Raw genomic sequence first — 26,579 nt, forward strand, 5'->3', positions numbered from 1 at the left:
GTGAGATTGATATTCTGTTATGATGTAATTATAGGAAATGTAGGAATAAATACAAGCATTAGGAATAGAACTGCAACAAGCAGCACGATTAGAAAATAGATCTTCAGGCCATGTTGGGCCTGTGCTGAGCATGGAGCCTGCTTGGGATTCTCTCTCTTTCTCCCTCCTTCTCTGCCCCTCCACCCTGCTTGCTCACTTGCGCTGTCTCTCTCTCTCTCTCTCTGTCTCTCTCACACACACACAAATAAATAAATAAATCTTAAAAAAAAAAGAAATGAAAACAGAGTCTCAAAATTCACAAGGAGTAAAAGGAGAAATGGGCAGAAATGTGAACAAGCCATCAAAATTAAGAAAAGAAAAAAAAGACAAAACAATAAACCTAACATAAAGAATAGGCATGAAACCAAGTTTAGTGAACCAAATTCTCCTAACAAAAGACCAAGATTATATCAGATTGGCTTGACAAATTCATCTGTATGCTATTTCCAAGAATAGACCTGTATCAGATAGGACAATTTTGGCAGCAAGTAAAAGAAGACTGACAAATAATAACTTAAACAAATAGGGGATTATATTTTCACATAAAAGGCCTGAGTCTGGCAGTTGTTGGGATTGGCTTAGGTGCCTGATGATGCCATCAGGGACCCAAGTTTGTTCTGTTCTTGTCTCTCCATTTTTCTGCCCCACCATCTTTGGCATGTTTGCCTTCATCCTCATGTTTGTTGTTTATTATCTCAAAGTCATAAGCTTCAGACAGCATATCCACATTCAAGGGAAGAGGAGAAGGAGGAGTAGCATTACTCATGCCTGTCCTTTTTGTGGAAAGTAAATGCTTTCACAGAAAACTCCAGGGGACTTCTATGTATGTTGATTGGCCAGAACTTTGTCACGCATCTACCCTCCTGCAGCAAAGAAAGCCTGAAAGGGGAAGAATTTAGACTGGCATATTCCTGCCCTCAACAGAATCAGAGCACTTTCACAAAGGAAAAAGGAAGAATGACTACTGAGTAGATGTACTAGTCAATGTGGGTTCAATTATGCTGTAGTAACAACCCCCAAACCTCAGAGGCTTAAAACAGTAAGAGTATATTTTTCACTCCTGCTGCATGTTTATCATGGATTATGTGAGCTCTCTGCTCTATGGCACTTGCTAATAAATAGATAATGTGAGTCACATATGTTATTTATGTTTTTCTAGTAGCCTTATTTTTAAAACTAATTTTAAAAAGGTGAAACCAAGTTTAACAATATGTTTTACTTAACCAAAGATATCCAAAATATTATTTCAACATGTAATCAGTAGAAAAAATTATCAGTGAGATAAGATTTATATTCTTTTTATCTTACTAATTCTTCAAAATCTTATACTTTATACTCATAGCACATCTTACTTTGCACTAGCTACCTTGCACAGGCTCAGTAGCCACCTGTAACTCATAGCTACCATTATTGGATTACCTAGTCTGTTTTATCCTCATTCATAGACTAGACTTGAGAAAAGCCTCATCTCCTTGCTTCCATTATTGATTTGTCACAGTAGGAAAAAGGGTGAGTCACACTGGCTCTTTAAGTTTTCACTAAGAAGTAACTTACATCTTACGGCGAAAGCAGTTCGTATGACTACACCTAACTTCAAGGAACTTGGAAATGCAATCCTACCAACTGTCTAGGAAGAGAACTGGAATTATTTGGATACCAGCGCTAATTACTATTATAGTAGGTGGCTACTAGTTTCTGACCCAACATCTAATATACAGTGATTTTTAAAAGGTAGAAAATAGATGGGCAAAATATAAAAAGACCAAATAAAAAGAAAGCAAAAGTGGCAATATTCATATCAGACAAAACAAAATTCAAGGTCAAAGACATTAAATGGGAGAAAGAGGGACATTTTCTAATAATAATAGGTCTGATACATGAAGTGTATAATAGTCATAAAACTTTGTGCAGACAACACTGCAGACAAATATATAGAAGAAAACCATTTAAACATGATTTTTAAAAACTATCTTCTAAAAATATGGGGTATCTATCTGGCTGGCTCAGAGGAATGACTCTTGGTCTCGGGGTTGCAGGTTCAAGGCCCATGTTGGGGGTAGGTATTACGTAAAAATAAAATCTTTAAACAATAAACACAGCAAACAACATAGTAAAATCTTTGGCAGTTTCTGGCTAATACAATAAGACAAGAAAATGAAACACTTGGTGTAAATATGAAAAGGATTGGAAATTAGTTTTATTTTCATTAGACATGATTATTTACATAGAAAACCCAAATACTTCCAAAATAGAATCATGAAAATGTATTGCTATGGTAGCTCTTATTTATGGAGAGATCTGCTATATTTCTAGATAAGACTTAAAATTTATGTGGAAGAAATAATATCCAAGAATAGGTAAGAAAATTTAGGAAAAAATAATGAAAGATGACTTGCCTTAACAGATGAATCCTTATTATACATTGGTATGGAAAAATTTATTAGTGGAATTTATATGATGAGATTCTATTGTAAACCTGCTTGTAGCGCCAGATTCTGATGTGTTCCCCCAGTGAGCTTTCCTCATACTGTCATTGCTTTAGAGAATCATCATTAGCAAAAGGACCATAGTTGGTACCTGAGGTTTGTAGAGGATATAAGGGAAGAATCACTGCTATCATAGTAAAAGTTTTATTTAAAGATAGTATTTGGGCAGCCTGGGTGGCGCAGCGGTTTAGCGCCGCCTTCAGCCCAGGGCGTGGTCCTGGAGACCCAGGATCGAGTCCCACGTCGGGCTCGCTGCATGGAGCCTGCTTCTCCCTCGGCCTGTATCTCTGCCTCTCTCTCTCTCTCTCTCTCTCTCTCTAATAAATAAATAAAATCTTTAAAAAAAAATAAAGATAGGGATCCCTGGGTGGCGCAGCGGTTTGGCGCCTGCCTTTGGCCCGGGGCGCGATCCTGGAGACCCGGGATCGAATCCCACGTCGGGCTCCCGGTGCATGGGGCCTGCTTCTCCCTCTGCCTGTGTCTCTGCCTCTCTCTCTCTCTCTCACTGTGTGCCTATCATAAATTAAAAAAATTAAAAAAAATAAAAATAAAAAAAATAAATAAAGATAGTATTTGCCAGGGTGCATGACTGGCTCAGTCAGTGGAGTGTACGACTCTTATCTCAGGGTTGTGAGTCACATATGGGTGTAGAGATTACTTAAAAATAAAATATTTTAAAAAATAAAATAAAAATAATATTTGCCTAGATGAAATGCCATGAGACAAGGGTGGTGCACCCCTGGCAGGTTTCTTAGAATGGCTGGCTGTATATATGAGAGCATAAAGGCCTTTGAAGGCAGTTCCTCTGGCAGAACTGAGCTCACCTGGATTCAGTGTTCATTCATGGGACTTCCTTCACTTAACATTTATCAAAATGGCTTTTTAAAAGATTAACTATTTAACTCTGAGTAATGCATCATTTGCGTAACACTTGACTATTCAGTCTGTAAGACCAGACACCACAGAAAGAACCGGCGTCAAAGTGGGGCACTGAGGCCTAGAAGAGGACCTTGTGCCCTTCCTCACATTCAGCTTGGTCAGGACCCCTAGAACACAGAGCCCAGGCGCATGAGATGTGGAAACAGATTCTAGGCCCATCCCTACTACTGGCCTCCAGCTCCCTTCCTCTTGGAACTCAGCATGTCAGAAGCAGAGGGAAGGCTGTGGGCAGAATGCAACAGGTGGCATCTGGGGTTCTATCGTACGTATTCACTTTGCCCTGGAGAAATGCTTCCGCAGCAGTGGCCTAAAGTGGCAGCAGTCACCACCATCACAGTTACAACCTGGACCTGCAGGCCAGTTGCCCCAAATAAATGGGTCTGACGCCTTGGCCAGAGGCAGGAAGAAGTCAGCACCCAGAAGACCCCAATGGCCAGGACCATGGAGGACTTCTGGGACCTCTGGGAGAGGGCAAAGAAAAGGGATTGCTTGGATACTCGCAAATACATGCATACCCCATGCACACAGGTACACATATATGCAAACTTTTCCAGGGTAATTTTCCAGCCCAAATACCTGGCCAGAGTAGTGTCTTCGGTCCTAGCCTGTGTTTTGCCAAGCACTTCAGTTGTTTTTACTGTTACCTCTTGTTTTACCAATGATGTGCTCAGCTTGTCTGAAGATGCACCTGAGTGGAGGGGCGGTTTGCAGCATCCCACCAGTGCAGTGGTTCTCACTTGGAGAGGATTCTGGCCCCTTAGGGCACATTTGACAATGTCTGGAGACATTTTCGATGGCCACTACTGGGCACTGTACTGGCATCCAGTGAGTAAAAGAGCCAAGGATGCTGTCGAGCATCCTACAAGGCTCAGGACAGCTCCCACACAAAGAGTTATCAGGCCCAGAATGTTGGTAGCTCCAGAATTGAGAACTACTCTGTAATGGTCCAACAGGCTTGTGAGCTTCTGGTTAAAGTCTCCCCACCAAGAGCAGTGATCGGCTGCTACATCCAGGTGTTGGATATAATATTACTTAAGAGCTTCTGAAATGAACTTCCCCATGGAAGTTCTTAGAAACTGGAATTTGATTTGATTCTGCCGTCATGTTGGAGAACAGCACAGCTCTGCCTTGAATAATGGCAGAGGACAGTTTAGAATCCTTAAGACAAGCCCCAAGTGTCCTGAAAAAGGAAAGAGCAGTCAAGATGATCTGGAGAGGAAATAGTAGTTGCTGCTACACTGCAGAGGTGGTTACTAGGGCTGCAGTTAATCAAGAAGTTGCTAAATCATGCTTAGAGTCAGAGCAGAACTCAAAAGGTACCAGCCACCTGCATCTGTCAACAGTCGGATTTGACCCCTTCCCATGAGACCTTTGTCACCAGTGTGTCACCTCAGTAAAGATGGACATACTGTTCACAAATCCTTATATGTGGGAGACTGGAAACAGTGTATCTCTTCATCAAGGACTAGGATGCTGCTATTCATTGCCTCCAGTCCCACTGTTTAAAAAAGAAGAAATCCAGAAACTGGAAATGCCCAGTGGCAATAATGGAAAAACTGTGTTATTTTATTAGCATTTCTTCATGATGCTAAAATGAAATGTTTCATCAACCAGGTTTGGAATGGCTGGCATTCCGAGGCTGAGGAATGGGTGAGGCCCCACCTTGGGACCTGAATTTTTTTAATACTTCCTGTGAGTACAGGTTCTGTTCCCCTTAAAAAGAATGCTAGCTCCACATCTATGGCCTCAGAGGGAACTTCTTGAGCCTTGCCTGTCCCCTCTGCCCAGTCCTCTAGAAGAAAACCAGTATAAGAGGGTTCCTTATAACCTGATAAACTTGTTTTCCTTTCCCTGCATATTGTATTGACTTAAGGCTCAGTCTTTTCAGGGAAAAACCTACTTAAAAGAAGAAATAAGCCAGTTATTAAAGGGATTAATGGTTCAAAGTAATATATGAGCTTTTGTTTTTATTTTTCAATTAAGGATTAAATTCCTGGGAGCAAGGGAGGCACCACTTAAATAAACATGATTAAGGAGCCTCGGGAACCCAGCCTGGTTCGTCAAGGTAGGGAGTATCTGGGAGGTAGAGTGGAGCCCAGTGCCCTAACTGGAAAATCTTTGGGTTCCTCCTGTTCATTAAATGCCACTAAGGTACAGAGAACAGGAAATCATAGGGCTGCTGTACTCAAGAGTGCTTTGAAGTTTCTTTTGAGTATATGATCTACTTACTTCTCTTCAAACCTGACAATGATTTCTTTTTTCTTTTTCCTTAGGGTGACCAGAGGCAGGTCATTCCCATACCAAGTGTATGTATATTTATCCAATTTTATTTACACATTCATGGAATCTTGTATCTTTGGGCCTACTGATATAAAAGATTTTTTTTAAACATTCTTGCATATGTTGAGTTTAGGCATGTGGTATAAACAGCTCCATTCTGTTAAAAAATGAAGTTACGTTTAAAAACTGTGAGCAGGAGGTTCTGTACAGAGAGTTTCCTTTCTCAGGAACAGCAGGGCAACCAGTATCTATTACCCAAATTCTTACCTTTCCTTTCTTTCTGCAAAGGGCCTCCAAGCTAATAACCTAAGGCAACCTGCCACACTTCCCCACCCCAGCACCTCAGCCCCAACTCCATAGACCATGAGAACATACTTTTGCCCAGACATAAGATTGTATAGCAGGTTCTGTCCTGGTGGGCTCAGCAAGCCCTGTCCCAGGTGAGCAGACCATTTCTGACTACTCAGCAGTGTTGGGAACTTGGCCCTGGCTCTGAGATGAGAAAAAAATTGCCCCGATTGCATTCCCCGAAATTGCAGGATTTACTCCCACTCCCACAGGCTGGCTTTGCTCTAACTCTGTTTCAGCTGGGCACTCCCTTGAGCCACTGCTTCTCTTTTCAGCCCTGGAATTTGGGAGTAGCTACCAGTGTTCAGCCTCCCACCCCTCCAACATACACACATAAATACACATACATACGCCACCCCAACTGTTTCTGCTCTGACAACAGAGCCACGTAGCCTGAGGCCAGCCAACAAGAAAGAGAACAATCAGACTGACTCTCCAAAGAAACTTGCACTTGAGATGTCCATATCAAGCAAGGCCTTTTAAAAAGCTCTGTGCCCTTAGAGAAGAATTTAGGTTTTATTTTATTTTATTTTATTTTATTTTATTTTATTTTATTTTATTTATTTATTTATTTATTTATTTATTTATTTATTTATTTATTTATTTATTTTTTAGAATTTAGGTTTTAAAAGATGTCCATGAATTGATAACTTTAATTCATAAAGAGTCTCTGATTCAGATTGTTTGAGTCAAATCTGTTCATCTAACTCTCCTTGGACTTCTCCACATATTTTCTAGGAACATCCAGGAGACCTAGCAATCTTACATTGAAAGGAATGGATTTCATTAGTACAAGTTGACTCCATATTTGGTAATGAGTGTCACTTATAAATTGGAATACATTGCCCCTCCCCCCAGCTTTTTGATAATTTCATTTTTCTCAGGACTTTAACTCTCCATTAACAAGTTTCAGGGGTTTGTAGAGTGGTTCTAACTTTACCAGCATGCCTGGAGGTTGGGCTTCATCAGGTAAACCAACTTTAATCAAAAAGATGGATCAGGCAGCAGGACTTTTTATCCAGTATTTGAGCGGGCTACCCAGTGGAATTGACACCAGGGGTGTCCTTTCAACTATACATAGTAGTTACATAGATTTTTCCTGAAAAGCTACCTATATTAAACAGGTGAAAGTAGCTTTCCCCCTACCTGTGATACTCCTATGGTACTGGCTTTGCTCAAAGTTCATTAAGTGCCAAACCAAGCATTTGTCAGGGCAAAACTCAGGGAAAATGACCCTTTCCCCACAAATACAACATATTCTAAAATCCCAGAATAAAATAGCCAAAGAGAAAAAGATCCCTTATATAATTTAGTGCAGTGTTAGATCAATAAACCACTGACTCCTTCCTAAGAAATGAGACTCTAGAAACTCTTGTGAGTTTCTGAAATTTCTTGCAGAAAAACAAAACCTAACTAAAGTAACTTGCATCACTAAATGATATTCTCCAGAAAAGCAGTTCTACTACTGATGGGCTTAGAGTGATTTCCAACTGCCTGCTTAGCATGCACAGCTGAACCCAAGTCCATTTGGAGGCCAGCTCAGCCACAGGATTCTAGCCTTGGGATCCCCTGCAGAATCTGCACCGCCTGTCAAGGCTGCAGGTCACATAAACACAGTAGCCCTGCCCTTTCTAGATCATGGGGAACCTGCTAGAGCAGCCTATGTGAGCTTGTGGTACTGTATCATAGGACCAGAAATCCAGGCTTGTGCTGTTCCCAAACCAGAGCCTGTAGCCTCCTGAAAGCTGTTCCCAGCCTCTGGGATAAAAGCTGTTTCAAAAAAAAAAAAAAAAAAAAAAAAAAGCTGTTTCCAGTCCCTGGGATGAAAGGTACCCCTGAGTTGGTGGGTACCCAGAGTAGTTCTAGCTGGAGCCCCTCATCTCTGCTTCCCACCATAGCCATATTGGTTCATTTTCTTTCTACTCTGTTTATATGTACAGCCTTGGTCTTTTGATTTTTTACTAAGCAATGATTCAAGCTCATAGTTTTAAAAAACACTGAAAGAATAAAGTAAAAAAAAAAAAAAATCTCCCAACATGGTCCCACTCCCTAGAATGACCACTTCCAATATGTGTTATGTATCCTTCCAGAAATCTATACACAACTGTATTTACACAAATGAGAGTATTGCAAGATGTTTTTTGCTTTAAACTATATACCTTGAACATCTTCCCAAATATTAGAGCGTAATGATCTACCTCAATGTTTTATGTGTCCTTGTTGGCATTTGCCTTGTTTCTACTTCTAGGCTATTACAAATGCTTCTCTTAGGAATATTCCTATGTATGTATGTTTTTGGACTTGAATTATAGTACTTGTTGTGATCCCTTCCTAATTGTGGAAATACTAGATCAAAGAATATATATTACATTTTGGATAGATTAAAGCCACATTGTCCTCTGAAAGCCTAATTTATACTCTCACCAGGAGTGTATGGGATTGCCCATTCCCTTATCAAAAATGATAATAATTGATGAGATACCACCTCACACCAGTGAGAATGGGGAAAATTAACAAGGCAGGAAACAACAAATGTTGGAGAGGATGTGGAGAAAGGGGAACCCTCTTGCACTGTTGGTGGGAATGTGAACTGGTGCAGCCACTCTGGAAAACTGTGTGGAGGTTCCTCAAAGAGTTAAAAATAGACCTGCCCTACGACCCAGCAATTGCACTGCTGAGGATTTACCCCAAAGATAAAGATGCAGTGAAATGCCAGGACACCTGCACCCCGATGTTTCTAGCAGCAATGTCCACAATAGCCAAACTGTGGAAGGAGCCTCGGTGTCCATCAAAAGATGAATGGATAAAGAAGATGTGGTCTATGTATACAATGGAATATTCCTCAGCCATTAGAAATGACAAATACCCACCATTTGCTTCGACGTGGATGGAACTGGAGGGTATTATGCTGAGTGAAATAAGTCAATAGGAGAAGGACAAACATTATATGGTCTCATTCATTTGGGGAATATAAAAAATAGTAAAAGAGAATAAAGAGGAAAAGAGAAAAAATGAGTGGGAAATATTAGAAAGGGAGACAGAACATGAGAGACTCCTAACTCTGGGAAACGAACTAAGGGTGGTAGAAAGGGAGGTGGGCGGGGGGTGGGGGTGACTGGGTGACGGGCACTGAGGGGGGCACTTGATGGGATAAGCACTGGGTGTTATTCTATATGTTGGCAAATTGAACACCAATAAAAAATAAATTTATAAAAAATTATAATTGAATATTGAATCTTTGCTGATCTGTAAGTAAAGAATGGTATATCAGTTCATTGCTTTGATTTGCATTTTCTTTATGAATGAAGATGAACATCTTTTCACAGGTTTATTATCCATATGTCTTTCTTCTTCCCTATTCATTTCTTCTGGATGTTATACCGTGTTATCTTTTAATTTCGAGGAAATTAGGACTTTCCCCCAAAATTTATGGTATGTCTTTTAGCCTTGGTTATAATCATTTTGGCCACAAAGAAGTTTCATTTTACATAGGCAGATGTGTTCATCTTATCCTTATGGCTCCTGAATTTTATGTCATACTTAGAAAGATCTCCCCACTCTATGACTGTGAGCCATATTTTCTCCTAGTATTTTAATGGTTTTATCTCTACATTTAAATCTGTGACCTATCTGGAATTCATGTTGATGTAAGGCATGAAGTAGTGATCCAGCTTTATTTCCTTTTCCAAGTGGCAGGGCAGTTGTCTCAACACTATTTATTGATTAATCTAGCTTTTGTACCCCTCTTGAAAATGACATCTTTATCTGGACTTGATGTTAAACATTCCACTCGTTTGTCTCCCAAACACAAGCTGGGATTTGGGGCTCTCCACGCATCTTATTGGAAGCTTCATGGGCTGTCCAGTAAAGGTCAGGTATTGAAGGGTAAGAAAAAAAGCAGAGAGACTAGTTTAGAACCCCCTGAAGACTGGGTGGTCACTCAAATGCTTTGGTCCCAGCGAGGAATGCTACTGAGGCTGTGAACCGACTACCCCTGTGCCCACTCTTGCACGAATCTCACTCCGTCCTAAGGTTCACCTCTATCTGAGCCATAAAAGTGCTGAAAGGGGAGAAGAGAAATGTGTTTTCTAACAGGTGTCTATGCTATTTGCCTAAGCCTTTCAATAAACAGTAGTATACTTTTTTACACCAGATGTTATGAAGAACCCATCAGCAGAAACGAATGTAATTAAAGATAGTCTAGAGTTTCCTTTGCCCCCTCCCACAGAAGCCCTGGGATCTCTGCCCTCCACTCTATGGCTTGGGAAGCCTAGTGTACAGACTCTAAGCCTTGGCCCCCATCTGTTATGCCAAAAAGAGAGTGAGTGGGGTGGGTACTCTAAAGAACCTTAGAGTTAACTGTTCATGGCTGTGGGTTCACTACCAAGGATGAGAAATTCCAGACCTACTACTACAAGGAAGAAAACTGGAATGAAGGCCCTTCCCATACCTTGGGTGGCAAGCCAAGATTCCTTCCTTCCCCCTTCCCCTCACATGGTTTTGCCCCCTATCCCCACCTCTTCCACTCTTCTGGCAATGCCCTCCATGTGCTTTGGAGCAAGAGGTTTGTATAGAAAAGGCTCTTCTTAATATAACTAGTGCTTCTCTTCTTCTCTAGTTCTGTGGTGGCCTGAGAGAAAATTTGCCTCGGGACATTTTTAGTTAATAATTCAAGCATCACCTGAACAGATCAATTGAAATAATAAAGCACTATTGCAATTATATAGCGTCCTTGCATGTTCCAAGGACAGAGCTGTCCAGAAAAATTCTTACCAGTGGCTGAAGAATTTGCATTAATCTAAAGCCAAGCTCAGAAGCTGTGTGTATTTAGGAAGCAGGCTGAGGATTAATGGAACCTCCTTCTTGTCTATTGCCCCCAGCCCAGCCTTGTTCTCTGCAGCACAAATGCTAAATCAGTAGCTTGCTTAAGAGGACTCTCACCTTTCTCCCTCTTTTCTCTCTTCCAGTAGTACCGTGAGGCCTTTTCCATCCTGTTAGCTCAGAGAATGCTTGCAAAGTATGGGTTAAATAGGCTAAGAAAGTAATTTTTATTCTCAGGTTTGGAAAATAACTGAGCCACTTTTGGCAGATCTTTGATGTTTTCAGATCTGCTAGGGATAGAATTTCTAGAGCCTTATTTTCCAGGCTAGCAATTACATAAAGTGAAAGTGTTGTTTTAGTATATAAACGCATTGAGAAAGGCCTGGACAGATGCATACGAAACTAAAAGGGGGGAGAATCTGGGAAGAGGAATGGAGAACAGGAGAAAGGGAAGAGTTGTCTGTTACATGTCTGGGTTCTTTACAATGAGAATGTGTTTTTATTATATAATTGTGTAATAAAAAATTAAAACTAATTTTATTCTAGGCACAGGCATGCTTTTCTAGTATGGCCCAAACAACGGAAGTAACTAAAATCCTCTTTATTCTGTTCACTTACAGAGCTCATCATGCCCTGCCTTTTCAAAACACTTTTTGATACAAAGCTGCTTCTTGCAAGTTTAATTTTTCTAGCAACCTGCTTGCTTGCTGATTTATAATGAAGGACAGAGTCATTTCTAGGACCCCAAACCCCATGCCCCGTGTCTAAGGCACATCTCCTCACAGTGCTACTTGGAGTACTGGCTGAGGGAGTACTGCTTGGTGAACTTTAATTAGAGCCAAGGGAGTTGGAATCCATGGAGGCTTTTTCTTCAGGATGATGTTGGACAAAAGGAAATACCCACACTCACTGGAGAGAGCCCCTATAGAATTAGAATACCCACATGCAGCCTCATCCAGTCAGCCCAGACAAGATGATCATCACACTTGCAAATTTACCTACCCTGTCGTCCAAAATTAACTGTGGATCCTTGACTAATGTTCCCCCCACCACCAAAGAAAGGAAATATCCATTTAAAAGGGACTACCTCTTGGTTGCATTTTTTTCTTGTTTCTTGTTTTTGGGTTCGCTTGTTTGTTTTAGCATGCTAAATTGTCTGCTCTTCAGTGGCTAGAGACACAGTTTTTTGCGTTTTGTTTTGCATTAAATAATAGAACAGAGCTTGACCTTCCAGGATAGAGAATTAGCTAGTTAACATTGGATACTGAATACACCACAAAGTAAACCAAATCATTTCTGGAATGAGGCAAGGCCCAAAGAAATAAAACTCTAAATCAAGAATGAAGTTGGCTGAAGATACCTAGCAGATTATTAGCTCTTTACAACCTCTTTATCATACATAAGATTGGAGTCAGCTAGTACAAAGACATAAATAGTATGTTTTCTGATTAGCACATAGCGTGTAGATTAAAACTGAACTTTCAGATACTGAGAATCCAAGGGGTAACAGTGCCATGCTTGCTCAATATTAATACTGCAGTGGGGCAGACGCAAGACAGGGCACTTTACCTCAACCACTTTTATTTCTGTTTCCTATTATTGGAAGTCAGTTTGGATTGCATTTTGCTGGTGGGTCTGTAGGTGCTCTTCAAGTTTCTGAAAATGTTAGTCATTAAAACAAACAAACAAAACAGTGTGGTTCCAGTATAGCTGTAAGATACACTTGTGTGCCACAGTGAATTTCAGACAAAATAGGACCCCAGGAAATGAGCCTGCGTGGTTAGAGTAGCTATTGAGCATTTATTTTTGTATAGCCCATTTTAATAATAGCAGCAGGTACCATATATGTGCCAGGTGGAATGCTGGGTACTTCCCCACAACCTGTCATGGTAGGTATTATTACTCCAACTTAGAGCCAAGAAAAAGACAGAGCTGATATTCAAACCCTGGCTTGTCTGGTTCCAAAGCCTAGGCCCTCAAATAACCATTCACACAATGACCCAGTATTTGTTAAAACTTCCATTGCAAACTACTTAGTCCTATTGTTTTTAATAAAATTCCATGATGTACTTAATCAGGAATTTAAGTGTTTGGTCTCATTTATAACCTCAAAGACGTAATATGATAACAATAATAAGGGCATTGGTTTGTCTTTTACATAAAGGTAATAGTACTGTTTTTTTTTTTTTTTTTTTTTTTTCATTTTAGCCACCAGCTAAATACCTCCTTCCAGAGGTGACGGTGCTTGACTATGGAAAGAAGTGTGTGGTCATTGACTTAGATGAAACATTGGTGCACAGTTCATTTAAGGTAAATCAACATAAACAATCCATGATCTTTGTGATTCAGTCACAGTTGTATAGGAAAGGAAGAATAAAAAGGATGACATTTTGTAGTTGTTGGTGTATGTCTTCACTGTTCATGAAAAAGTCTCAAGAACAGTTGCTTACTAACTCTGGTAAACATTAACTGAAGTAGTTGAATATTACATGGTTAGTTTGGAGGAAATGCTGGGCTGCCAGTGTCACTTAGACATGTCTTACTTAGGAGATTTGAGTTTTTCAAGCCTCTAGCCCTAAGCCTCCAACCCCTACAAATACTTTTCAGGTGGCAAGTGGCAATCAATACACCAGTGCCCCCAAGACGCCACTGTGTATTTGTCAAGGTAGCTAGAAGAGTGCTGTATGTTTTATTGGGAGGGGCAGGAGAGGCATTGTTAAATTGTCAAGCAACCTGCTACCTTGGAAGATTTCCCAGAGCAGTTTTTAAAAGATGTCCAACTCTAAAGAAGACTTCCAGAGTTGCAGCATCTGAACAGATTCAGCTGTGTATTTCAAGCTTTTTCACAGGAGGTTGCTGGTTGGGTTTTGGTTGGTTTTTTACTAGCTTCATAACTAAATGAGTATCCATCCACCTGCGTGACTTTCCTCCTGAAGAGGGTGGGGCTGCAGTGATGTCACACAGTCTTACTTCTGTCTCCTTCCTCATTCCACCTCCCTGCTAGAATGACAGCAAAAATTACACATTACCAGAGAGCATCTGTGGAGGAACAGCTGTGGCTACACTATTAAGAAATGACTTTGTGAACCGCCTTTCCATTTTTTGAAATGAAACAAGTTGTTTCAAAGAGGCAACTTTGGAAAAAAGGTTTGGAAATAGAGGATTAGTATGTTGGGGAGAGGAAGGAGGGTCTTGGTCCTGTTTTCCTTGGGGTATTTCTGGAGATTAAACTGCTCCACTGGCCGGTTAGACCCCATTCCTCCTTTTACCCTCAGCCCTCAACTCCTCCCCTTCCTTTGCTAAGAGATATGGAAAGCACCAGCCATGATGAGGTATGTGTCTCACATGAACCATAGCCATTCCTTAACCATTGTATTGGGAAGTAGAAGAGCCATCAAATGTACCTGAAGACCTCTCTGTCAGAAGCATCCTTCCTTGAGCCTGCTTCTCCCTGAACAGAAGCCTTCCTTACCAGGACAAGGCCAGGCAATTGTCTGTGAGTCCTTTGGGAGAGTGGAGGAGGTGCCACACTTACTCTAGCAGTGGGAAATGGCCTGTCTCTGGCCACTGAAGCCTGGAAGTGCCACCTCCTTGTCCAGCACCTTGAGGGCCCTTCCAGGATTGGTCCCATGGCTGCCATGACCTTACATCCCAGCTTAGCTCTGAACAGCATTGGAAGCCTTTTCTCCCCTGTGGGCAAGCTGCTCAGGACTTTTCAGATTCCTCTGGAGGAAAGCCCTTTGGAGCAGGGGCCATTTGCCATTTCAGCCTACCCAGCTTGCTCCCAAGCAGCTCTGGGAGTATGGGCAATGCTGGCCAGACAGCCTGAGGTCACAGAGGGTTCCTGCCTCCAAAGGCATTAAACTATGAGCTTATGTGAACAGCATGTCTTCATTTCTTCCCTCCCTGGCCTGCCTATATTTGCAAGCAGCTTATTCTTTATTGTATTCAGTTTGTTTTTTACTCAAATATACTTTACATACAGGAGAGGAGTTGAGGGCTGAGGGTAAAAGGAGGAATGGGGTCTAACTGGCCAGTGGAGCAGTGTTAGTTTTAGGTACACAACATAATAAGTCAACAATTCTATACATTTCTCCGTGCTCATCAAGATGCATGTACTCTTAATCCCCTTTATTTCACCCATTCTTTCACCCACTTTCCCTCTGACAACCACCTTTATTAAATGTATGGTTTTTAGCATTCGGGGCATTTCAGAGGCCTTTGAAAATCCAAAATCTGTGAACCTCACTCCTTGAAAATGTATGGGGATGCCTGGGTGGCTCAGTGGTTGAGCGTCTGTCTTCAGCTCAGGGCATGATACTTGAGCTTCTGCCTATGTCTCTGCCTTTATCTATCTCTCTCTTTCTCTCTCTCTCTCTCTCTCTCTCTCATGAATAAATAAATAAAATCTTTAAAAAGAAAGAAAGAAAAGAAAAGAAAATATACAGGTGTATAATTCAGAGGCTCTCGGACCCAGGCTAAGAACTATGGCTTGGCACAGCCTCCTTTACACCAGCATGTGAGAAGAGATGGAGGCTCAGGCTTGCTCTGAGTTGGGTAATGGCTTTTTCTCTTTTAATATACCTTATGGAATACAATTTCACAATCTACTAATGCCTTGCTGGAGTTTCTTCCCTCAATCTTGTGGGGTTTCTTAGCATGATTTTCTATTTCAGTTGTGGAATTGTAAAATACTGAATTCATCCTTGACCTTCCAACCACAGGAGTGAATAAACTGTAATCTTAAGGCTCAGGTGCTCTACTGAGTACTTAGGAATGGTTCTGCAATCTAGTATTTTCTATGTATTTTCAGTCTGCTTATCAAAGAATGATGTGTGTGTGTACAGTGATGGGCTTAAAGACAGATCCCAGTTCATATTCTAACCAGAGACTCTCTACCACACACCCCGCTCTGCAACCCTGCCCAGTGGCCCCCACATACATGCTCTCCTCCCTATCCTAGGGTAATTGATTCTCATTTGAGTAGTTTCCACCTTGTTTGTGTAATTGCATTTAGCACTGTATGTAAGCCCAGCATTGACTTGCACAAGGGCTATCAAAGAATTGTATTTGGACTTTAAGTGTCATTAATGTTGTCATTGATGTTGTTAAATACACTGAAGTTTGTGGGAGTGCATTGTGTTACCTAGAGCAGAGCAGTAGCAATCTAGAGTGGGCTGCTCAGAGCAGGAGCTGGTCCCCAGCAAGGCTGAAATCACTGATGCTCAGGACTGATGGAGCCATGGGTCACTCATCAGACCCAGTACTGTAACTGTGGTAGAGAGGAGAAACCAAGGTCCAGAGGGAAGGAGCCTGCCTGAGGTCCTGGCCTGTGGCCTCTTACTTCACCCCACATGTCTGTGGCCCTGCTTTGTGTCCATGTGCTTAACATCTCCTGCTGAGCAGCCCATCACAGGGCAGCCTGCATCTGTCGGTCCCATACAAATCATTTTCCCCCAAGTAGCACGGTTCTCTGGGACCATTGGGTTCTCACCTCCTCCCCCTAGTGGCCAGCAGTGGTTCCACATCATCCTGTCAGGGCTCTAGGCAAGAGCTGGGGTTACTGGGAAGACCCATTCCCTGGGTAGGCTTCCCTACCTTTTGTCATTTAGGCCAGGAAAATGATAGAAAGGTTGGACCAAGGTGCTGAAGATGTAACAGTATTCAGAATAGGAAAAAAAAATGCGCTTTCCTGTTTGTGTTTATTTTAAGGAACCAAAGCATACTTCAACATCCTTTGCCTGAACTGTTTTTTTCCAATAATAAAAACATTGGCCCAGACAGCTTTTTTCTTATTGAAGTTCCAATTTTATTTTGTTCTTTCAGATTTATTAATTATAATTTATTTTCTCTCTAGCCTATTAGTAATGCTGATTTTATTGTTCCGGTTGAAATCGATGGAACTATACATCAGGTAAGAAATCAAAGCTCAACTTGTGTTGCAATTAACATTATTTTAGTAATTACATTTCCTATAAACTTATTTCTAAATTCCCATTTCATCAATAATTTTATGACTGAATCAAAAGGGAGCCGGCTTTCTAAAATCAATACAATGGTTTTCTGGTTTTTTTCCCACTAAGATGAATGTCTTCTACACCGAGTTTTTAAGGGAAGCTAAAATCTATTTGTAGATATTAGATGTGGTTGCAAGTTCAAATAGTTCTTTGATTTGATTCAGACTTTTAGAAGTTTCCATATCCCCCACTGGCCTAGCTTGATGATCTAATTAACTTCCTCATTGTAAATGCTTTCGGCTACTCTCCTAGCAGGCAACAGAAAAATGCCACAAGTCACCCACTAATGGTGGCATCTTGGGAAGAGATGTCCATTTCCAATGCCAGCCACTCCAGACTGATCTTGTCGCTCCTGTTTCATGTTCTCTAATGAATCTTTAGCAAAATCCCAACCCAAAGGATGAAGGGGGAAAGATGTGTTTTTGGATCAGGAGACAAATTTGAATAAAGATGCCCTAGTTAATTGGCATGCATCTTTGCTCTGATATTTTTTTCTCATCTGCATGACACTTCTCCAGGAATAGCTTCATTTATGAACATATTGGAACATTGTAGGAAAAGTAGCCTTGGAGGTTAAGGAGCAGAGGGGGTTTTGTCAGGTTTTCCACAGGGATGGTCTGACCATCTTCCTTGTCAACCCCAGGGTCTTCAGGGAAGAGTCTCTGACCTGATGTGTTTCTATCCCAGGAAGGAAAATCTCTCTTGTGCTTGAGCCAAAAGAAATGTCTTTCCTTAATGATGCCAGTCGTCTCTTTGGCCCTTGAGTATGGGGATGTCAGAATTGGTGACACCTTGGAAATCAGCTGGCCCTGCCACCTCATTATCCAAATGGGGAAACGAAGTCTTAGCCAGAGAAAGGGTTGGTTCAAGGTCATATAATGGGAAAAATTAATATGAGACTTCCAGTCTTTTGCCTCCTGGCCCATGTCTCTTTTCCTGATGCTCTGGTCCCTTCCCTCCTCTCCCAGACGGTCTTGCCAGGAAGCCAGTACTGAGAAAGGCAACTTTGTCCCTAGTGTCTCCACACTTCATGCTTTTAAAAGCCACCGGGGAGCCAAAAGGCAGGCACTTGGGCATTTAACATTTGCAAAAGCATCAGCTGAATTAACTCAGCATCTAAGAAGCAGTTAGGGCTTCATTTATTATCTTGGCTTCTGCTACAAAGTAGTGAGACAAAAGAGAGGCTGCCTACTGGCATGACAAGAATTAGGAGAGAAATTAATCCTTCTTACCTGCAACTGCAAGCATGACCTTCCGGGCCTGACCTGCTATGGCCAGCCCATTCTCAAAGGAGCCACTCCAGCTACCCCTAGCCTCCCTCGAGATTGTGCTGATTCATATGGCAATAGATACTCCAGGGCCCCAGGGCTGGGGTCAGAAACTCTCTCTCCTGAGGGAATGAAGCCACAGGCGCCAAGAGGAGGACCAAGGCCCTGGCGAAGGCCGTGGCCTCGTTCAAGTAATCCAGGATAGGCTGTGCAGGTCCCAATGGGCCTATTCTTGGTTACTTGCACGCGGACGCGGGCCTGGACGCTGGCATCTGGGCCCAGGACCTTCCTGTCTGCCAGAGGCATCAACATCAGAGTTCCCAAATCAGTCTCCTGCTGTTTGCATAGAGCAAAGCTTGCTTTCCAAGTACTATTCCCAAGGAGACTGAGGACCACAGGCTGTACCCATTCCCTGGCATCAAGAAGTCTCATGGGCAAAGTGGGGGCCTGGAGCTACTACAGCCACAAGCTCTGCCCTCACCCCTACCCCGCCTCCCAGCTCCTCCCAGCCCTGTTGTCACCACCATCCCCCAGGCCGTCCTACTCCTCTGGCCCCTCACTACACCCTCAGCCAGACTGTGCTTACCCCACTCTTTCACTTGGCTACAAGTTTCCACCAGGCCTTGGCTCATTACAGAATTCCTCTGCAATGCACAGAATGCCCCGACTCCCCACTGTGACTCCACAGGATAGACAGCTGGCAACCTCTGCCATTCACAGCCCCACGTATACTCTTCCCGAGCTGCCTTTCATACTTCCTCTTCAACCACGTCTGTCTCCCATCTCTTCTAGAGGGCTGGTCACCAAGGGCTCGGCCATGCTCTAACCCCCAGGTATTTTCAGACCAAGTCTCATGCTCATACAATTTCTTCTGCCTGGAAGCTTGCTTCTCATTCTTATCAGCCTGATGAGCTCCTGTTCACCCAAATATTACCTTCTGTGACCTCCTCCCTTGAGAAGGAGGTTAACTGTCCTTAATATATCCCTCTACTACAACTTCCATTATGCATGCTTATCTTGATTTGTTTTTATTTGTATCTGCTCTAGACTGTGAGCTCTTCAAGGGCAAGGCCTGCATTTTGTTCATTTTTATAACTTCTTCAGGCTGAGCACAGAACTGGGGCTCAGTGAATATGAGTTGAATTGAATTTTAATAAGTTTGATTTATTTTAGGGAAGTGGCTAATTTCAAATGGAATTTATTCAAGTTTTAATTAGTTCTTCCCTCCTCCCACCTTCCCTATCTTCTCTCACCAGCTCTGCTTTCTCTCCCATCTCCCTAGTCTCCTCAGATTTGTTCAGGTTCCCCAGTCAGGAGCAGAGAGCCCAGCAGCCACTCTAGGAAAGCCTCCTCTTTGCCCCCCTCTGCTTGAAGGCCCCTCCTGATTGCTGGCTGGGGGCCAGGAATAGGTACCTTCAAGTCCCCTGTAATCTGTTTCTGTACAAACCCCAGCAGAGTAACCTTTGTGGTGTCAAGTAGACGGCTTCCCAAGCTGACACGGAAGGCACCTCTTACAGCTTTGCTGGGCCCTGCACTCCCACTCCAGGCCTTCTGAGCAAGGGAGGTGTTCCACTGGAGGGTATTATGCTCAGTGAAATAAGTCAATTGGAGAAGGACAAACATTATATGGTCTCATTAATTTGGGGAATATAAAAAATAGTGAAAGGGAATAAAGGGGAAAAGAGAGAAAACGAGTGGGTCACAGAACATGAGAGACTCCTAACTCTGGGAAAGAACAAGGGGTAGTGGAAGGGGAGGTGGGTGGGGGGATGGGGTAACTGGGTGACGGGCACTGAGGGGGGCACTTGATGGAATGAGCACTGGGTGATATGCTATATGTTGGCAAATTGAACTCCAATAAAAAAAATTTTTTTTAAAAAGGGAGGTGTTCAGTCAAGGGTAGAAGGTAGCAGCAGGAGCAGTCCCAGTGCTGCCAGGCAGTGGGTCAGGCCTTGACCTCCAAAAGGACAGCCCCAGACTGTGGCCTGTGTCCACATAGGGCCTGACCCAGAGTGTATGCCAAGAAACACATGAGAGGATGAGTCATTCCATGCAAACATGGCACAACTCTTCTACTCACTGGTTCTGAAAATCCCTAAGACCCATAGTACCACGGTCAGCTACCCTTTCTCCCTTGGGAGGGGTGTCTACACCAAACTCAGACCAGGAGCCCTGCCAGAGAAGTGTGTCTGGCCTTAAGTGCCGCATCTGACCACACAGCCCTCATATAGTGGTGATAGATGATAGATAGATAGATAGATAGATAGATAGATAGATAGATAGATAGATAGATAGATAGAGGTATCTGTGCCACAGATAGAGCTGGGGCCAGGAAGTGGTGACCTTCTCAGGAATTCTTCCTACATGGGTGTTGGCCCCAGGCCACCCCCAGCAGCTGCCATGACTGACCAGTTTGCTGTTTGCTGCCTTTGCAGGTGTATGTGCTGAAGCGGCCCCACGTGGATGAGTTCCTCCAGAGGATGGGGCAGCTCTTCGAGTGTGTGCTCTTTACTGCCAGCTTGGCTAAGGTACATCCTGCTCCCAGCTGGGTGCCTCCAGCCACTCCACCCCGACCCCCTATCTGTCAGGCAGCCCTCTGTTAAGGTGGGGGAAGTGGTTTCTATGGTGACAGGTTCCCACCCCAGATGGGATTGATGCAGGCCATGTGCATGGCACCAGCCTGAAAGGCTTCTGGGTTACCATGGTGACAGGGAGCCCTGGGAACAAATGCTCCATGAAGTTGCTGCATGCAGGATATCACAAAAGTGTCCGGTGGAACTGAGAAAGGGCATCTGCGTCTCCTCTGTTGACTGGCAACCCACTACTAGAGGCGTAAGCCTTTGTGTCCTTCATTAGCTTACACAAGTTTGGGAAAGGATAAGTGTCCAAGATTCACTGACATGCACAGGCCGAAGGATGGTTCTGACTGTCCTAGTGAGCCCTCTGATACTGGGCAAATGGCTTCACTTCTCTCGACTCCATTTCTTCTAGAAATGAGGGACAACTCTCTTTACATCATAGGGTGGCACAAATGATATAATGCATGTAAAGGGCATTAGCATAGTGCCTGACTCATATTCAGCAAGTATTCATGGAGCAACTGCTGTGCTTCATATGCCCCACAGGCACTGTCACATGGAAGTGCTCCTGACATTCATTGTTTCATGATCATAATTATTGATGATAACAAAATAATTCACACATCTTTGACCCAGTGTCTACACTGGCTCTAACCACATAGAGTGGTTTCTTTGCCTTCTCCTACTGTTAAAGGAACTAGCAGGTTCACAGGACTGCCCCCTATATGATTATGTGTGTCCTGAGCCTAAGGGAGAGAGGGTAGGCTCCCACCCCTCGGAGGAAATCCTTGTCATCACCATCTCTCAAATCCTGACTCTGATGGCAAGGGGGGGTCATCCATTTATGGGTGGCACCACCAGTGTCTCCGAGGGTACCTCAGAGACTCTAAACTGGCCCCAGATATGAGCTTTGGGGAGCCCAGGTTAGCAGTCTACTCATCTCCAGACCTGCTGCAAGGACTCACATATAGCTCCACCCCACCCCATCCCCCGACAATTCCTGGCTCTGGACAGCTGCCTTCTCCTCTGCATGCTGGGGACTCTAACTCTAGGTTCCCAGACATCACACTTTGCCAGACTGGGCATTCCTGGTTTGGGCCATCTCTCTGTCATGGCTGAGATGAGAGAGGACCCCACCTGCACAACATTCTGCCGGGCTCGTTGCCAGGCCTTGTAGCATGAGCTGGTAGAGAGGGAATCTAAAACCTAGACCTTCCTTTTCCTTATGAAAAAAAAAAAAAAAAGCCTCAGGGAAGACAGTTTTCCCTGTGGGTACTCTTTCCCATGAATGGCACCAAGACCAATTGTATTGTAGTGGAGATGGCTCTCCTGGCAGTGCTCTGGGGTGCTGAGAAGACTGAAGTAACAACTAAAGAAATAAACAGGAAGATAGTACCTGTGCAGGTAGATGGAGAACTGGTAGGGTTAGGGGTTTGCTGTCGTGGGGGAGGTTGGCAGAATTGAAACACTCTTCCTTGGCGTTGTCCCCAGCACTCAAACATCCTTGTGCAGTCTCCCTTCCTCAACTGCTCCCACCTGTGCCTCCATCTGTCTCTGCAGCCCTCCTCTCAGTGCTGCTCCAGCCTGGCTCAGCTGCGTCAGCTCCCAGGTGCAACTTTCCAGCCCTTTCCTCCCTGATGCGCAAGTTCTGTGGACAGGTGGGCACTCCCCAGTTCTTGGCTCTGGGCTTAGCTCCCAGCCAGCACCACCCTGCTGGCCCACTGCCCAGGAGCCTACGGAAACCCTATGCTGTCAGAGCCCTTCAATGTCTGCTTCCTCATCTTGGTCTCCTTTGTTGATGGATTCACCCAACAAATACTTAGTGCCTATGGTATGTTGGGCTCTGTCCTGGGCACTGGGGATGCAGCAGAGAACAAAAGAGACAAAGCCTTGTGGAGCTGACCTTCCCCACATCCATCTCCAAGGCCTGGAGCCCCCAGACTCAGACATTTCCTGGAAGGATGTACACCACCACCAGTGGAAATTAATCACTGTTTCCATCTAGAGTCAACCCCTAGCATCCATGGGGCACTTCTCACTTAGCAGCTGAAAACTGCAATGGCCACCTGGTTAGCAGGAAATACAGCCTCCTCCTGATGTCTCCGGGGAAAGGAGGACATTCCCACAGAGTCCAAGCTGCTGCCTAGAGCCCTGCATCCTTCAGTGTGCTGGGATTTCTCTGCTCTTGGGGGCTGCTGTGCACTCTACTGCTGGCCTTCCCAACACCTCCAGCCTCAGAGGGGCATCCTGCCTCCCCAGCAGAAATGCCAGCAAAATTGCCAGGCCCCATGGTGACACCTGGCTGTGGCAGTCTCAGTGCTGAGACCTGGCCTCACATTGGCTTTGGAACTCTACCCTCTTGCCTCCAGCCCAGCTGCTCCGTGTGGCCGTCTTTCAGACATCTTCATTTATGAAAATTTTCCCTCTGGGATGATCCCTTTATTTCTTTATCAGTTATGAAGGTCAGCTTGCTTTGGGAAAATTCCCCAGGCCATGAGAGAGGGCCAAGCAGGGCTCACACTCCTTCTTATAAAACACCTGGGCTCCAAGGAAATTGAAGCCGGTGTCTGGGCACTGTCCTGTGGCCATCAGGGGCTTGTCTGGCCCAGCTGCCAGAGTACCCATGGGGGGGCAGCATGGCCTCATGCCACACAAGCCAGATTCAAAGCCTGCCTGCTTATTCATTTTTTATGAAACTAATATTTCCTGAGCTCCCACCATAAGGTGGGCACTGTGCAAAATGCCAGGGACATCATGGTGAGCATGACAGATAAGGCCTGCATCCTGACCAGGGAAGAGGAAACCCAGTAATCTCTGGGGAGTGATGAGCGAACTCCATGAAGGAGACCAGAGTGAGGCAATAGTAGCCAGAAAGGGAGGGATGTACGGGTGGCCAGGGAACCAAGACCTGAAAGGTGAAGGAGACAGAGGGGAGATATTCATGTAGAGATCTGAGGAGAGCATGTTCTATGGGTACAGAGGTTCTGACCATGGTCAAACCCAGTGCACCTCAGGTGACGGACAGGCTGGAGCCAAGGGGTGGTGGAAATTACGTGGCTGCAGCCCTGTAGGGTATGGCAGGTCCAAGGAGTGAGGGCCTCAGTCCAGGGGCCGCTGGTCGAGAATGGGAGTTATAAGCAGGGGAGTGGCATGAAGGGACGTGTTTTCCAGTAGCCTGACAACAGTGAGGCACAGAGGCTGCAACAGAGACACAGTGGGAGGAGAGGCTCTTTGGGAAGCTCACACCTACCCCAGCCAGAGGTTACACAGGTCAGGACCAGGGAAGTGCCAATTATGCATATAGAGATGCAGATACTCTTGCATTCAAGATACTCTCGGAGATGGAACCAATTTCTGATAGATTGGATGTGAGAGGTGAAAGAAGTGGAAGGGACGCCTGGGTGGCTCAGCGGTTGAGCATCTGCCTTCAGCTCAGGTCGTGATCCTGGGGTCCTGGGATTGAGTCCCACATCAGGCTCCCCGCAGGGAACCTGCTTCTCCCTCTGTGTCTCTGCCTCTCTCTGTCTCTCATGAGTAAATAAATAAAATCTTTTTAAAAAAAAAAAAAAAGAAACAAACAATGAAGTGGAAGAATTGGGTATATCTAACACACACGGAGAGTAGAATAACCAGGATCCTAACATACATCCAATTATTTAAATCTCTTTCTAGAAAAGCAGTGCGGATCTGGGAGCTGTATTAGGGTTTGTGGGCTCTTTCAGGCATTTTGCCTTCACCGTGCCCTGCTTTTCAGTACGCAGACCCCGTGGCCGACCTGCTGGACCGCTGGGGTGTGTTCCGGGCCCGGCTCTTCAGAGAATCATGTGTCTTCCATCGTGGGAACTACGTGAAGGACCTGAGCCGCCTGGGCCGGGAGCTGAGCAAAGTGATCATTGTGGACAATTCTCCCGCCTCGTACATCTTCCATCCTGAGAATGCAGTAAGTAGCCCCCAGGGGGGATAACACAGCTCCCCATCCAGCTCCACGCCCTGACTTACATGGCACTGACCAAGTTATCTAACCTCACTGAGCCTTAGCTACCTCCCCCTCAAATGGGGATTCTAGGGCTGCTGACTCGTAGGATGGTTGGAGGATTCAGTGTGGCAGAGCATGGAAGGCCCTTAGAACACTGCCTGCATTGGGTAAGTGCTCAGTGGGCCTGGATCTTGGTGTTTTTAATGTTAGTTACTGAGAAGGGTTCCATCAGTAACCTCCTGGAGCTAGCTTCATGACTTCTATAGACTCAGAAGGCCTGCATGACCTCTTCAGCAGAAGTTCTTAAACAAGAATGAATAGAAGGAGCCCAGTTAAGGTCTTCAGACAAGCCTGCCAGGCTTTTCCGCCTCATAATGATATCTAAAAAGTATGCAATGGGAACATTTCCTACATAAAACTCCCTGGAACGTGGCAATCCTTAGTACCTGCTACTGGGTGCAGCATGACTCTCTGAGCAAGAGACAGATGGCCTCCCACCTCCTGGCCTGTTTCCAAGGGTAGAGAACCCAGCCAGGCCTGCTGCTGATGGCCAAGCCCTCAGTCCCGCCACACTGGCCCACAGCTCAGGCAGCCTGCCCTGGAGGGGAGGGTTTCTCCCAAACCTGGGCTTCTCAGACTCAACAGAAGCTTCCCCAGGGTCCTTTCCTTGAAGCCAGAACTCTGTGGCTCCACTTAAAACAAAATGAGTTCAAGCTAGATTCAGTTAGCTAGTGTGCAATGATTACTTGAGTAAACATTCCAAATTTATTACATTTAAACATGTTCATTTCAGCGAGTTAATCAAATTCAATCTAATGCATTTTGTCATGTGTCTCTAACAGATAAGGATTACTTCTTAATATAATCACAGTTCCATTATCACACGTGACAGAACTAACAGTTTCTTAATATTACCCAGTATCCAGACTGTGTTCATATTTTCCCCGTCATCTCAAAATGTTGTCCTACATTTGAATTGTTTGACTCAGAATCAAACAAGGTCCAAGCCCTGCTTTGGTTAGTAATGTGTCTAGTAATTGTTGTATAATCTTAGCAATTCTCCCTCCCTTCTCCCTTTTTCTTCCATCCTATTTACTTGTCGAAGAAATTCTGGTTATTGTCCTGTAGAAATTTCCTCTCTTCTGGATCTGTCTGGTTGCAGCCTCCTGGGGGTGCTTTACTGTGTTTTTCTAATTGCCATATTTCCTTTAAACAAGTAGTTAGATCACTGTTACTTGATTAAATGCAGGCTCAATTTTTCAAATCTTTCAAGTTTTTACCATCAAGACCATGAAATCACATCAAGATGCATTGTAATGTCAAGTTGTTCCAATTTTAAAGACTTTATTTATTATTATTAAGTAGGCTCCATGCCCAGTGGAGAGCCCAGCATCAGACTCGAATGCACCAACCCCAAGATCAAGAGTCAGATGCTTAGCCAACTCAGGTGCCACTTTTAAAGATCTTGAATTGATCTTTGGATTCAAGTGTTGTTAGCCTATTCCATCTGTTTTCAAATTCTGCATCGACCTTTCAACTAAAAATGTGAACAGCTGTTGATGATACTCTTGCCTACATCAACTATTTCATTGAGAATTACAAAATGGTGATTTCTAAATTCTGCCATTCTTTGCACATTTGTTGGCTGGAACTCTTTTTTTTTTTTTTTTTTTTTAAATCAAGCTTGCCCCCATTGATTACTTGATTACCCTAAATTCACTTTGAATGTTTGAATTAGGAAGTCAGGGTAAAGTCTTGGTCCTCTTTCTTTAATTCTTCACTCTTCAGATAGTGAGGTGGTGCTCTAGCAAACTTCCAAAAGTAGC

The 26,579-nt window shown here is 43.9% G+C and overlaps 1 protein-coding gene across 4 annotated transcripts in view; it reads left to right on the forward strand.

Moving 5' to 3' along the window:
• CTDSPL (CTD small phosphatase like) overlaps nucleotides 1-26,579 on the forward strand; it is a 115,139-nt gene that overhangs the window by 83,253 nt on the left and 5,307 nt on the right. For 2 of the 4 annotated variants that reach the window (XM_025461315.3, XM_049099648.1), the window contains exons 3-7: nucleotides 5,738-5,770; nucleotides 13,122-13,223; nucleotides 16,771-16,827; nucleotides 20,634-20,726; nucleotides 24,532-24,717. In XM_025461315.3, coding sequence (XP_025317100.1) covers nucleotides 5,738-5,770; nucleotides 13,122-13,223; nucleotides 16,771-16,827; nucleotides 20,634-20,726; nucleotides 24,532-24,717 — 471 coding nt within the window. The remainder of the gene's footprint in view (nucleotides 1-5,737; nucleotides 5,771-13,121; nucleotides 13,224-16,770; nucleotides 16,828-20,633; nucleotides 20,727-24,531; nucleotides 24,718-26,579) is intronic. The other 2 variants (XM_025461316.3, XM_049099649.1) reach the window with 1 other exon arrangement.

This window comes from Canis lupus, chromosome 23 (genome assembly GCF_003254725.2).
Source record: "Canis lupus dingo isolate Sandy chromosome 23, ASM325472v2, whole genome shotgun sequence".
NCBI lineage: Eukaryota > Metazoa > Chordata > Mammalia > Carnivora > Canidae > Canis > Canis lupus.